The sequence below is a fragment of the Aegilops tauschii genome, chromosome 6 (assembly GCF_002575655.3).
Source record: "Aegilops tauschii subsp. strangulata cultivar AL8/78 chromosome 6, Aet v6.0, whole genome shotgun sequence".
NCBI classification, from domain to species: Eukaryota; Viridiplantae; Streptophyta; class Magnoliopsida; order Poales; family Poaceae; genus Aegilops; species Aegilops tauschii.
Window position 1 is genome coordinate 354723469 of NC_053040.3, and position 13029 is coordinate 354736497.

A 13029-nucleotide genomic window follows, 5' to 3' on the forward strand; every position below is an offset into this window, starting at 1 on the left:
TACCAATTGACTCAAACATAGGTGGCTCCAGCCACCGCCCTCTCTTTGGAGAGGTTGTGTTTCATGTTTGGTCCTTGTTGTCTTTTGCCTTCCCTTTGAGTCGCGTTTGTGTTTGAGTTGCCTCGTGTGTGTGCTCTTTTGTGTGTCTGGTTGCTTGAAGGTTGCATTGCAAAGGCCGTGTTTTTCTGTTTTTGTCGAAACTTGCACTTTCTTGGGTTTATGGTACTACTGTGGCAAGCCAAGGTACTACCACAGGAGATGGGTTGCCCTGTGTGTGCACAGCTGCATCCCAGGCACGGTACTACCGCTTCCATCACAACAGTAATTTTTTACTGCCGCTGGAAGAGCGGTACTACCGCCCTGTGTGCGGTACTTCCGCCCGGGCGGTACTACCGCGATGACCCGCGTTACTACCGCGCAGTCGCGAGTGCGTGGGGGTTAAGAGCGGGCAGGGGGAGTTCCAACCCCCCATACCCATTCATCTCTTTTCCCACCTCGTCTCTCTCTCTCTCTCCTGCCCAAGATCGGCACCGGATGACCTCGCCGGATCTCCGTCTCCGGCCTCTCTCCTCGCACTCCGTCTGGTGGGATCGTTCCCCACCTCGCCCTCTTGCCATGGACCCCGGTACCTCCCCTAGTCCCTCTCTTTTTGCTCCATTTTGTGCTTCTAGGTCTTGGGGAGATGCATGTGTAGTTCGTGTGATTTTCGGCTAAATCTTTGCATGAGGAGATTGTAGGAGAGTGCTAGTGTAGTAGATATGCTATTTGGTGTGATGCAGTAGTGTAGTTTTGATCAACGATAGTACCGATCTACTTTTGTGGATGTTTCTAGATCTGTAGATGATGTTCTCGTGTGATTTGAAACCGTGCAGTACTACCGCTCGTCCGCCCGAGAACCACCCCCGTGCGGTACTACTGCTCCTCTGGAGCGGTACTACCGCCCGGGGCGCGGAAGTAAAAATTTACTTCCGCTCCAGGCGCAGTACTACCGTGCCACCCTAGCACAGTACTACCGCAGCTAGAGCGGCTGTAAACTTTTACATCCGCACCCTGGTCCGGTACTACTGTAGAGTTAAAAAATTATGTTGTTTTATCCTCCCAATCTCATTTCTACATGTTTCATTTGGTATTGGCCCTAGTCTTTGCAATAATCTTTCTCGCTTGTCTCGTCTGTTTGTGTTGTCTGTCATAGGTGGTGGCTCCGGTTCCAATGTCCGGCGCTCAAATCCCAGCCGTGAAACAAGCTCCAAGCAGCTTCGCAACCAAGAAGCTCCAGAGGCGTCCAATACCCCACAAACGCCACGTCAAGACCACTGCTAGCAAATTCAAGGAGCCAAATGTTGGCATGGATGAGATGCCTCTAGCCGAGTTTATCACTCGAAGGAGGCTCAACCCCTATGTGAAGCCTCATGAGAATGTGTAACAGCCTGGTTTTTGGCCCTTTTCTTTTTTTCCTTTGATTTAATTGATTTTTTATCTGATTTTCTTTTTGGAGTGGGTCTGTGGCCTTGAAACCCGGGAGATCATCATTTCTTCTTCTCCCAAGTGGTTCATCCTCCTCCAACTCATCCCAAGATCATGCCATTTCCATTCTAGGCCAACTCCATAATTCTTTTTCTTGGGGAAAATTTCCTTTTCTATTAAAGGAATAACCTCAAGTGCCCTAGGTTGTGAAGCAACCTATATTTCCGTCCATTCAAAAATTCCCAAATAATTCTCATAATTTCTTTGGGTCATATGTTGCTCAAATATTCCCAGACTTTCCTTTCCTAGCCCAAGAATAATTCCCCAATAACTAATCTTCATTTCTGTCCAGTGTGGGTTTCTGTGAAGGAAGTGCCATTTATCTTATCTTGTTTACTCCCAAATTTTTTGGGCATTCTTTTATGTCCAAATATTTGCCTCATGCCAAATTAACTTTCATTTGCCTAGTGAATCGCCCTCAGTGAATTTTCAAAGTTTCTTTCAAACAGAAGCCATTGTGAAGGAAGTACTAGCTAGGTGTATCCAAATGAGTTGAAATTTTGCAAACTCCTTAATGTGCTCATATCATCACACTCCTCCAAAATTCAGCCCCATCCAATCATCTATGTGAGCACAGGACCAAAACTTTGATTCTGTTAATATTTTCAGGTTGTGAAGCAAGTATATTTTATAGGGTTTTTATCAATTTTGCCATCGATTGTATAACGCTACTCAGTTTTGCCACTAAAAATTTTCACTACTCAAAAACGCCACTGTATCGTTAGACATGTGCTCAAAAAGACCATTTTTCACCATTACCATCAGGTCCATGCACGTTGAGTCAAGGTAGATGTCAAAAATACCCCTATTAAGTTAATTTTCCTAGCCCAAGAATAATTCCCCAATAACTAATCTTCATTTCTGTCCAGTGTGGGTTTCTGTGAAGGAAGTGCCATTTATCTTATCTTGTTTACTCCCAAATTTTTGGGCATTCTTTTATGTCCAAATATTTGCCTCATGCCAAATTAACTTTCATTTGACTAGTGAATCTCCCTCAGTGAATTTTCAAAGTTTCTGTCAAACAGAAGCCATTGTGAAGGAAGAACTAGCTAGGTGTATCCAAATGAGTTAAAATTTTGCACACTCCTTAATGTGCTCATATCATCACACTCCTCCAAAATTCAGCCCCATCCAATCATCTATGTGAGCACAGGACCAAAACTTTGATTCTGTTAATATTTTCAGGTTGTGAAGCAAGTATATTTTATAGGGTTTTTATCAATTTTGCCATCGAGTGTATAACGCTACTCAGTTTTGCCACTAAAAATTTTCACTACTCAAAAACGCCACTGTATCGTTAGACATGTGCTCAAAAAGACCATTTTTCACCATTACCATCAGGTCAATGCACGTTGAGTCAAGGTAGATGTCAAAAATACCCCTATCCTGTTTGTCAACTCCCCTCTCTTTTTATTGACTTGTGGGGCCATCTGCAACGGGCGCATGAAAAGAGAAAATAAAAATGGGCTAGACAGGGTTTCGAACCCAACAACATGACCTACACATTGCACAGGCTAACCAACTGAACTACGAAAGCCTTTGGTTGTATCGGGAGATATATCCCTTATATTGTTTAGATAAAATAATATGCCAACACAGCAGCGTACCATATCTTTTCTTGTTTGAAAGGGGATCACCCGCACGAGTGGTTAGCCAACTGGAAGAATCTCTCTAGTACTAGTAGGCATAAACAACCGCCACGTCCAATCGATTGATGCGTCACACACTAATTGGCAGCAACACCACATATGACAGCAGGATCACATGGTTTTCTAATTTTCTCTGGAAATTTCAGCATGGTGGCTGCCTATTTTCCTGAAAACGACACAAACACAAAGAGGTTCACAACCCTCCGATTCAGGCTTCCTGTCCGTCGCCATTGCCGTGGAATGGCTGCACTTCAAGACTCGGGAGGAGCTGCAGAGTCAGGCAGGAGGAGCGCCAGAGCTGCCTGCGTTGAGTGACCGTGCTGGGCGGGAGGCAGAGCAGGGTGGTGGCACTCGGCGTGCAACATGGCGGCACTCGGCAGGAGGCGCCGCAGCAACTGCGAGTGGGGGCACGCTGGAGCTGGGAAAACTGGCGAAACTGGCACGAGCAGGTCGGCCAAATGAGTAGGGTCGGGATTGTTTAGCTAGGTCCAGATAGATTATAGCATAAGAATATTTCTAATTTCAAATGGTTCGAACCCTAACAATGCTATTTTTTCTTCGAAATTATTTATCCGTACTCCCTGACTAGTGGGGCCCACACTATGGAGAGAGAGTGTGCAAGATGAAACCAGGGGTATTTTCGTCATCTACCTTTTGTCAACTTGCATTGACGTGACGGTGACGGTGAAAATGGTATTTTTGAGTATGTGTCCAACGGAGCAGTGGCATTTTTGAGTAGTGAAAAGTTTTAGTGGCAGAACTGAGTAGTGTTATACAACCGATGGCAAAACTGATAAAAACCCTATTTTGCTTGAACAAAATTTGTAAACGTGATTTTTTTAATTTCAAACAAATTTTGAACATTTTTCAAAAAAGTGAACAAATTTTGAAATACTGAATGCTACTAAAAAGAGGGACTAACAAACAATTTTTTAAATGATCAAACAATTTTTGAATATTTGAGCATTTTTCTGAAAAAATGTGAACAATTTTAAAATTCCGAACATTTAACTAAAACTTGAACAAAATTTTAAAACACCGAGCATATTTTGTACAGTGAATAATTTCCAAAATTTCCAGCATTTTTTAAAACACGAACAAAATTTGAAATACCAAACATTTTTTTGATTTTTCCCAAAATTCTGAAAGTACTTTTAAAACATGAACAAAATTTGAAATTCTCAAACATTTTTTTAATATAAGGGAACAATTAAATTCTGAACATGTTTTGAAGATTTGAATTTTTGTTAAAAAATCAATTTATAAAATTATAAAAAGAAACGAAAAAGGAAAAAGGATAAAAAAAAAAGAAACAGATAAAAAATCAAGAAAAAAGAAAAACAAAAAATGTAAAAAAATTGTAAGGAAAAACTGAAGAAAACCATCAAAGAAACAGCAGGGAAAAAGAAAAAAAAACAGACCTGGAATGGTTGGGAAACTTTTAGAAGGTTCCCAAAACCAGGATCATTGAAACGCGCAATGGGGCGGCCCATTTAGTTGCTCGTGTCGCTTGGTCTGTGCGTTTGCACGACAACTTGAGGCAATAAGCTTCATATTGGGTTTTCCGTATAGAAGCTCCCAAGCCTTTAAAGAGCAAATTTCTTATATGACGCATTCTGTGTCAAAGGGTCAATCAAACCCACAAGGACGGCCGAGCGAGCGATGGACAGGGCCGGCCCATTATCTAGCTTTAGCATATTGTTTTCTATAATATTTTCTTCCGGTTCCGTGAACTTGTAAAATCTCTCCCTAATAATAAAGCACGGATTGACTTTGTCGGGTTCACCGTCACAATACGCTTTTTTCTCATGTCATAATACGCTTTTACAATTTGTATAGACAAAATCGTAATAAAGCACGGATTGACTTTGTCGGGTTCACCGTCATAATACGCTTTTTTCTCATGTCACAATACGCTTTTACAATTTGTATAAACGAGGTGGTACTGTAAGTTGCTAATGAAAACAATCAACGTGTCCGGCAGCTAAATCAGTATGGGCCACGTAAATCCACCTGGGCCAGAGAAATACTCTTGTGGGCCGCGAGCCCTGGGTTTCCAAAAAGACAGAAAAAAGTAATGTATGCGTATGGATCGAACTCACGACCTAACCTCAAGTCATCAAACCTACCACCAGGTATGCTAGCTGAAGCCTCTCATGAGTTGTAGGATTGTTTGTTCATTAGTAATCCCACATCGCTCTTGTCGACCAAATCTCATCAACTTATATATGTATGACTGCGATATTAACAGACGGCGAGGTGACAGAGATTTGAGAAAAAGAGAACCTAACTAAGAAGAGAACGGAATAGACAACGAACGTCTGAGTACTCCGTACACATACGGGACAACAACGGAGGAGGAGCCATGGACGGCAATAGACCGGCTAAGCACAGATGGACGGACAAGAGCAGACGAGGAGCGGATTAGTAGGTACGAATGACGGTGGAATTGCTTCAGAGCATTAATTTGTGGCGCAGCACTTGGACGGGCAACAGCGGAGGGGAGCGTAGATACGCGGCGGCGTTCATGGCATGGCCTCTACTGTCTACATGGGCTAGCTGCTACTGCTATCGTTAACGTTGGGCTTAGGCCGAACAAAAGCTTCTCTATTTTCTTCATAATTCAGAAAACTTTTGGATTGTTTTAACGTCCAAAAATTTACTCAAAAGCCTTTTAAATTTTCAGTGGCCTTATATGGATAATTAGAGAACTAAATAAAATATTTACATATTACACATAGTTAATATTTTCTATATTCTTTATAATTCAAAAAACTTATTGATTGTTTAAAGGTCCAAACTTTATTCAAAAGCCTTTTAAATTTTTAGTAGGCTTATATGGATCACTAAAGATCCAAATAAAATATTTACATATTACATGTAGTTAATATTTTCCCTTTGAAAATACAAAGTGAGTTTAAATTAAAGTACATTCAAACTATCAAATGTTATTTTATTTTCGACAACCGTTGCGGCGCCAAAGCCGAACGTTGACGAGCGCGGAGGAGCTACACGGGAAGCCAGCTAGGCTGACCTAGGCACCGTCATTCTCAACGCTATCTCCAGCCACGAGCGGGAGCCGCTTCCTACTACTCTTCGGAGAGATCCGCAGTAAAGGAATTTCCTCATTTTGCCTTATTTATTTGGGTGTTTATCGATCCGAGTGCCGGGTGTTCATTTTCTTCCGACATTCTCCCTCTGTTCCTTTATATAAAATGTATTTATTTTTTGAAAAGTCAAACGAGTGCAAGTTTGACCAAGGTTTTAAAAAAATATATCAATATTCACAATACGAAGTTTATATCATTTGATCCGCCATGAAAAGTAGTTTCATATTTTACTCCTAGGTATTGCAGATATTGTTATTTTATTCTATAATCTTGACCAAACATTCAAATCGTTGATTTGCACGAAAACCAATACACCTTAAATTCTTGAAGGGAGCATGGCACATCAGTGGTGCCTGACCCCTCGAGGACATGATTGAGTAAATGATGCCATCCAGGCTACACACATTAGCTGGGCTCCCGCTGCATGGTATCCGTTAAAGCCCGTGCCATAGGCCAGAAGCCATCCTCGACCAGCTGGCACCCATACGGCACAGAGGATGGTATTTATTACTCCCGTTGCAATGCACGGGCATATGTCCTAGTATTACTGAACACGTTTTCCTTTCTGTTGGTTTTCGTTACAGTTTTTTCTGTTTCATCTAGGTTTCATTTTTTTACTTTTTTTATTTTCTGATTCTTGTTTTCTTAACTTCACAATCTTAAAAAAATAAAAAATTTCAAAATTTTCTTATAATTTATAAAATTGCTCATTTCTCCAGAATGATCATAATTCAAACTTTTGTTCATGTTTTCTTAAAAATGTTACTGTTTTGCAAAATTGTTTATAAATTGGAAAAACACTTAATCCAGAAATATTAAAAAAGGTTTTTCGAAAAATTCCTCATGTTTTTGGAAAAAGGGTTTCATGTTTTAAAAACGGTTTATTTTTTTAGAATTGTTTGCAATTTAAAAATACACGATTGTGAAGTTTCTTTAGTTTGTTTAAAAAAATAATAGTTTCAAAAAAGTTTGGCGTTTTCAAAATGGTTTGGTTTTCCAAAAAATGTCCACAATGTTCAGAATCTTTTTGCGTATTGTTAACAATTTTTTGAATTTTCCAAAAAGAATGATCATCTCTTCCTAAAAAATGCTAATGTATAGTGCGAATAACGGGTTTTTTTAGGTGAACGCGACCAATGGGTATGCTACAGTAGAATGCTACTCCCTCCTGTAAGTCTTTTTAGAGATTTCAATACAAACTACATACGGATGTATATAGACATAGTTTAAGGTGTAGATTCACTCATTTTGCTCCGTATGTAGTCTCTTGTTGAAATCTCTAAAAAGACTTATATTTAGGAGTGGAGGGAGTACAAGGCTTGTGGCCAACCCAGTCGCTGGGGTGGCCGGCCAGTTTGCTCTTCGTTCTTTTTTTGCGTGTTTGCTTTTCTCGGGAGCTCCTATGTGCCGCTCTGTGCGGCAGATTGTCGACCAGAAACGACCAGTTACTGTAGCGCTAAAAAATCACGCTCTCCCAGCAGATCAATCCCATTATACAGTGGACGAGATGCTAGGCAGTGGAGTTGTGAGCGTTCCTTTCAAATGTCATAGAGCAGCGCAAAAACAATAAGAAGCAATGCCAGCACGGATCCGGACATTTTTTTAATTCCAAACACAAAACGTTTTTTGAAAACAAAATGTTTTATGAAACGCTAACACTTTTCAATTATTATTTTTTTAAAGCACAAACATCTTCGAGAAAGGAGAACATTTTTTGAATCTCATGAATCTGTTTTCAAAACGCAAACATTTTTGAAAACGTCGTATTTTTTTAATTCCATAGCAAAATTTGGAAACAAGAACAATTTTAAGAATGTGAACCACTTTTGAAACTCCCGAACAAATAAAAAAACATTCTTCAATATTTGAGAACAATTCTTGAAATAGGAACATTTTATGAAACCCACAAATAATATTTGAAGAACACGATTTTTTTCGAAATTTATGAATAACTTAAGAAACAACAACATTTTGGAAAGTCCCGAACAAAATTGGATAAACTGAATATTTAAAAATTGTAACATGTTTTCAAAACCCAAACGTATTTTGAAATTTCCTGAAACCTTTCGAAGTAGAAATATAAACTTTAAAAAGGAAAAATTAAATGGAACAGTAAAAAGTTAACCAGAAAAACAGAAAAAGGAAAACCAAAGGAAATCGAAAAAATCTTTGAAAGAAAGCGAAAAAACGAAAAACTGACATTTCTCGCGCTTGTGGATGTCCGTGCGCCCGACAACTTGCCGTAATGTGCGGCAAAGACAGTATTTCGGATCATTCATTATGTTTTTTGTGATTTTTGTTTTTTTCCTTCTGTACTTGTCTCCCCTTGTTTTTATTTCAAAATATTCTAAATAATTATGTTTCAAAAATAATTTACTAAGATGTTTTTGTACATTTGCTAATTTACAAAAAAAAAATGCAGTGTAGATATTTTGTCTGCAAAATTTAAAAAATGATTGTATGTAATTTAAAAAATGTTCATGACACTTGAAAAATGATAACGCATTTCAAAATATTCTCTTGACATTTGATAAAATGTTTCCACAATGCAAAAAGTTGTTTCGCACCAGTCGGAAACATGCTCATGGAATTTAAAAACAATGTTCACATGTATCAAAATTATGTTTGTGCCATTTCAAAAACTTATGCAACGTACAAAAATGGCCTTTACCATTACAAAAAAAAAGTTGACATTAAAAATAGTGTTCTAAGAGTTAACAGATGATTTGCGCGTTTAAACAAATTCATGGCTTTTACGAAAAATGTTTAGCATATATTTAAAAAATGCGTATTTTAAAAATGTTTCACATGTATTAAAAAATATTCATTGTGTATTTTAAAAACATTTAACATATGTTGAAAAAGTGTTCAAACATAATTTGGAAACATATTCATCATGTATTTGAAAAATATTCAAGCTGTATTAAAAAATGTTCTGTGTGTATGCAAAAAATATACAATCGTGTATTAAAAAAAATGTGTCAGCTCAGTATCTAGAAGATGCAAAAAGGGGTTGTGTGTGTGCGTGTATGTGAGTATTTGCGTTTGTACAGTGTTCAGAAAAAAAAAGTGAGACATCGCCGTGGCGGAGCCTTTGACCTCTCAGCGCCTTGATTAAGGAGAGGGGCATCCCTTTATCTCACTTTCAGTGAGAGGGTAGGAACCGTCGCTGAAGGGGAGACCGAGATGGGCCTCCCCAGGAGTGCGGGAGGCCACAGCCTCCTTTTCTGTTTTTTACGTTTTCAGTTTTTGCTTTTTGCTTTACTTTTTTTACTTTTGTTTATACTTCGAAACTTCTAAATATATAGATATTACAAAAAAAAACTCTATAAAATCACTTAAAAAATGTTGACCAAGCATTTTAAAAATGTTAGATGTGTATAGAGAAAATGTTTATCATGTATACAAAAAATGTATGAAATGTGTATAAATTTTTATGATCATGTATTTAAAGAATATTATCATTGAAAACCAAGAAAAAACAAAAAACGAACAATAAAACAAGGAAAATGTGTAAGAAAACGAAAAAGATAAAAACAATGAACAAACAAAAGAATAAATAAATGGAGAATAAATAAGGAAAGCAAACAAGAAAACGAAAGAAAAGGGGGGAGAAAAAATCCCCGTAGATAACCGAATATAAATGAAGGAAAAAACAGAAAAACCCAGTAAAAACTGGAAAAAGAAAATGGACCAGTGTGAAAGAACGGCTCTTTTTTCCTTCTAGTAAGTCGTGCCCTAGCTATTCTACATGAAGTCGGTGCTAGCGCAGTAGCTAATAGTGCCTTGACGAAGTAAGGAGGTCCCAGGATGGATCCCTTGCGAGGCAAATGGGCAGCGTGGATGACGAGGTAAATAATTGGAAAAAAAGTAGCTTGTGTCTGATGTGCAGTTCGGCAGAGGATACGTGAAAAATAATTGGAAAAAGGTAGCTTGTGTCTGATGTGCCGTTCGGCAGAGGATACGTGGAACCATGCGTTGATACAGTGCACAATGGCAAAATATGTGTGGTCACTTGTTAGATGAGGATCTGGTGGAGCTCATAATTGTATGTAGACATGATGATGCGAAGCTATGGCCGATAGAAGTCCAAGATCAATGGATCATCAAAGCTTTATGAGAACGGTAGTGACCTTATGGTCCTTATGGTGGGCACGAAGAAAAGCAATACCAGTCTCCTCTCACAACGTTCATGTTCATCAAGAATTACCTAGATAATCGAGCTGAAGTTTCAGGAAGGGCACAAGTGAGACTTCAAATTCCTCAAACTGAAGTGGAGTGGATTGCGCCACCCTCGATTACAATTAAGATACGTGTGGATGCAGCTATTGGCCGTCATGAAGATATGGGTGCTCTCGTTGCGTTATACCGAGACGAAACTGGCTGATTTGGGGGGCATCAGCAATCGTAGTCCGGATCTAATGTTGCCGAAGATTCTCGAGGCAATGGCAAGCAATGAAGCTCTATCCCTGGCTGTGGACCTTGCTTGTACTAAAACTGTTATTGCTACCAATGAGCCATTTGAAGGGTGAGTACCTTGGAACTTCTACGATTACTCTCTTCGTAAAAGAATATAAGAGTGTTTAGATCCTCAAAGTAGTGATCTAAACTTATATTTCTTTACAGAGGGAGTCTCATTCAAGAAGTAAAGAAGAAGATGAAAGGTTTTGCATCAGTTGAGATTGCCCATGAGAGGAGAAGCATGAACTTAGAAGCTCACAGTCTGGTGAAGGCTGCGACTACATTACCTTATGGTCGACATTTGGGCTGGTTAATAGGCCAGAGATTATCTATATTCCTCAAAACATTTGAGTTAAAAAGGTGTTTTTTTTTCGCGAGTTAATAAGGTGTTGTCAACCCTCGAGAAAAAGGGAGCGATGGGACCACCGAATATCCAGGCCGAGCTCAAATCGCTGTTGATGGTCATAGGTGGCTTAGTTTTACTATTTCTTGTATAGCAAGGCATGTCGATCGATTGATTGAGAGACTCTTCCAAATCCACTTAAATATCTCGATAAAATTTGCAGCACAAATTCTAAATCCATATAAAAAGAGATTTCTAATCCAAACACAGATGAATTGGGGTAAGTATTATCGCCGTGCATGTCGGTAAGATAGTGTTTTATAACCGCTTGATTACCCGGTAGCCCTATATTATCTGACTACACTTATTTAGATAGAGAAGGCAAAATACATATCGCTATAAATTTTGCGCACAAGCACGGTCACAGCTTGGTCAGTTGGAGGACGTTGATGGGGTTGACGAACGTGGGGTTGCCGGCGAACAGCGTCTCCGCGGCGATGGTGGACACGGCCTGCGTCGGGTGGTTGGCGTCCCAGAACAGGTAGCTGTCGCGGTTGCCGCACAGCGGGACCGTCTGGTTACACCCTGACGCCCCGAACGGCCCCTCGCCGCAGCACGCCGCCTCAAGCTCCGTGAAGCCTACAAGAGCAGGCCGGCAAAATCACAGTTAGAAAAGATCCACGGGCTATTTGCACCAGGAAAAGCCGTGCCAAGGCGATCTGCTTACTCCAGTCGGGCGTCTGTGGGTTGGCGAAGACGAAGGAGACCATGGTGAAGGCGTCTCCAAGGGAGTAGGCCATGCCAGGCAGCTCGTGGGCCAGCTCCTCCATCATCGCGGCCAGCAGCGGGTATGACCGGAGCGAGAGATCGTTGAGTGGGCCGAAGCAGCCCTGCGTGCCCATCTGCTCCAGCCGGCGCAGCCTCTGCGACGGAGTGCAGCCCAGCGGCGGGATGCTGACGATGCTGAACTTTCTCGCGCCCAGATGGTACAGTGCCTGCGCAGGATTATACATGTTCAGTTTGCAGTTCTTGTGGTTCGTCTGATGCTGTGGAGATGAACACAACTGCAGACGAATTGATTACCTTCAGATAGTCCTTGTAGGCGGCGACGAGACTGGCCAAGAACTTCCTGTCGTTGCTGCGGGAGAAAGAGTACTCGAACATGTCGTTGCTGCCGGTACTGATGAAGAAGATGGACTTGGAGAGGAGACTGGCCGTTCTCCTCGAGCCTGAACTCTGGTACATGTGCTTGACAACCGTCGCGAAGGACTCCACCTGCTGGGTCATCGGGATGACTTCACCAACCTGCACATAAAGTTCACATCATGTCATACGGTTGACGTTGAAATGAAAGTTAATTCGTAATGGCTAACAATGTAGAGTACCACTGAGCGGCCGGTGTGATCCCCAAGTCCGGACCCCGCTGAAGCGAAGTTGAGGCCCTTAAACATCTGTGATCTGACGGTACGCCTATTTAGGGAGAGGTACGCCGGCGGGCTCAGGGGGAAGCCAAGGAATTGAGCTGTTCATCATCGAATGGTGTAATTTGTTAAGCATTGCCGATCGAACTCGTGCTGAAGGAAGTGACTGCCGATCGAACAACTGCAATGCACATAGTACCTAGCCGGTCTGCCGTGTTGAAGCCATTGCTGAACCGGCCGGTGGGCTTGGAGGTCGGGAAGTCCACGCCGTACTGCGGGAAGTTGGCCCTGCCCTCCTTGCGCGTGCCGCCCAGGAAGTTGTTGTTGCCGACGTCGACGGTGGAGTCGCCGAACACGAAGATCGCGGGGACGAGCCGGGGCTGCCTCCCCTCGGCGTGCCTCGCCACGAGCACGAGCAGGCACAGAGCCAGGAGCACGTATGAGGCGGTTTGGTTGGCCATCTGGAGGCTCCGCTGCTTGCTGTGCCTGGGACTCTGTGTTCAGGTGCTGAATGTTTCATG

General features: G+C 41.2%; 1 protein-coding gene across 1 annotated transcript; it reads right to left on the reverse strand.

Annotated features, from left to right (window-relative positions):
* Window positions 1–11508: 11508 nt before the first annotated feature.
* LOC109775105 (GDSL esterase/lipase At5g55050-like) lies at window positions 11509–12988 on the reverse strand. The gene is made up of 5 exons (XM_073502056.1): window positions 12708–12988; window positions 12473–12609; window positions 12171–12392; window positions 11815–12082; window positions 11509–11726 (listed from the first exon to the last, which is right to left on the reverse strand). The coding sequence occupies exons 1-5, from the start codon at window positions 12967–12969 to the stop codon at window positions 11509–11511; spliced, it is 1107 nt and encodes a 368-aa protein (XP_073358157.1). The 5' UTR covers window positions 12970–12988.
* Window positions 12989–13029: the final 41 nt, after the last annotated feature.

Excerpts from the sequence above, each read along its gene's own strand:
- LOC109775105 (XM_073502056.1), bottom strand. The coding sequence starts at position 12,969 with ATGGCCAACCAAACCGCCTCATACGTGCTCCTGGCTCTGTGCCTGCTC. Across the intron at positions 12,610-12,707 it reads CAACACGGCAGACCGGCTAG|CTCAATTCCTTGGCTTCCCC; the intron begins GTACTATGTGCA and ends GATGATGAACAG. Across the intron at positions 11,727-11,814 it reads CCCACAGACGCCCGACTGGA|GCTTCACGGAGCTTGAGGCG; the intron begins GTAAGCAGATCG and ends CTGCTCTTGTAG.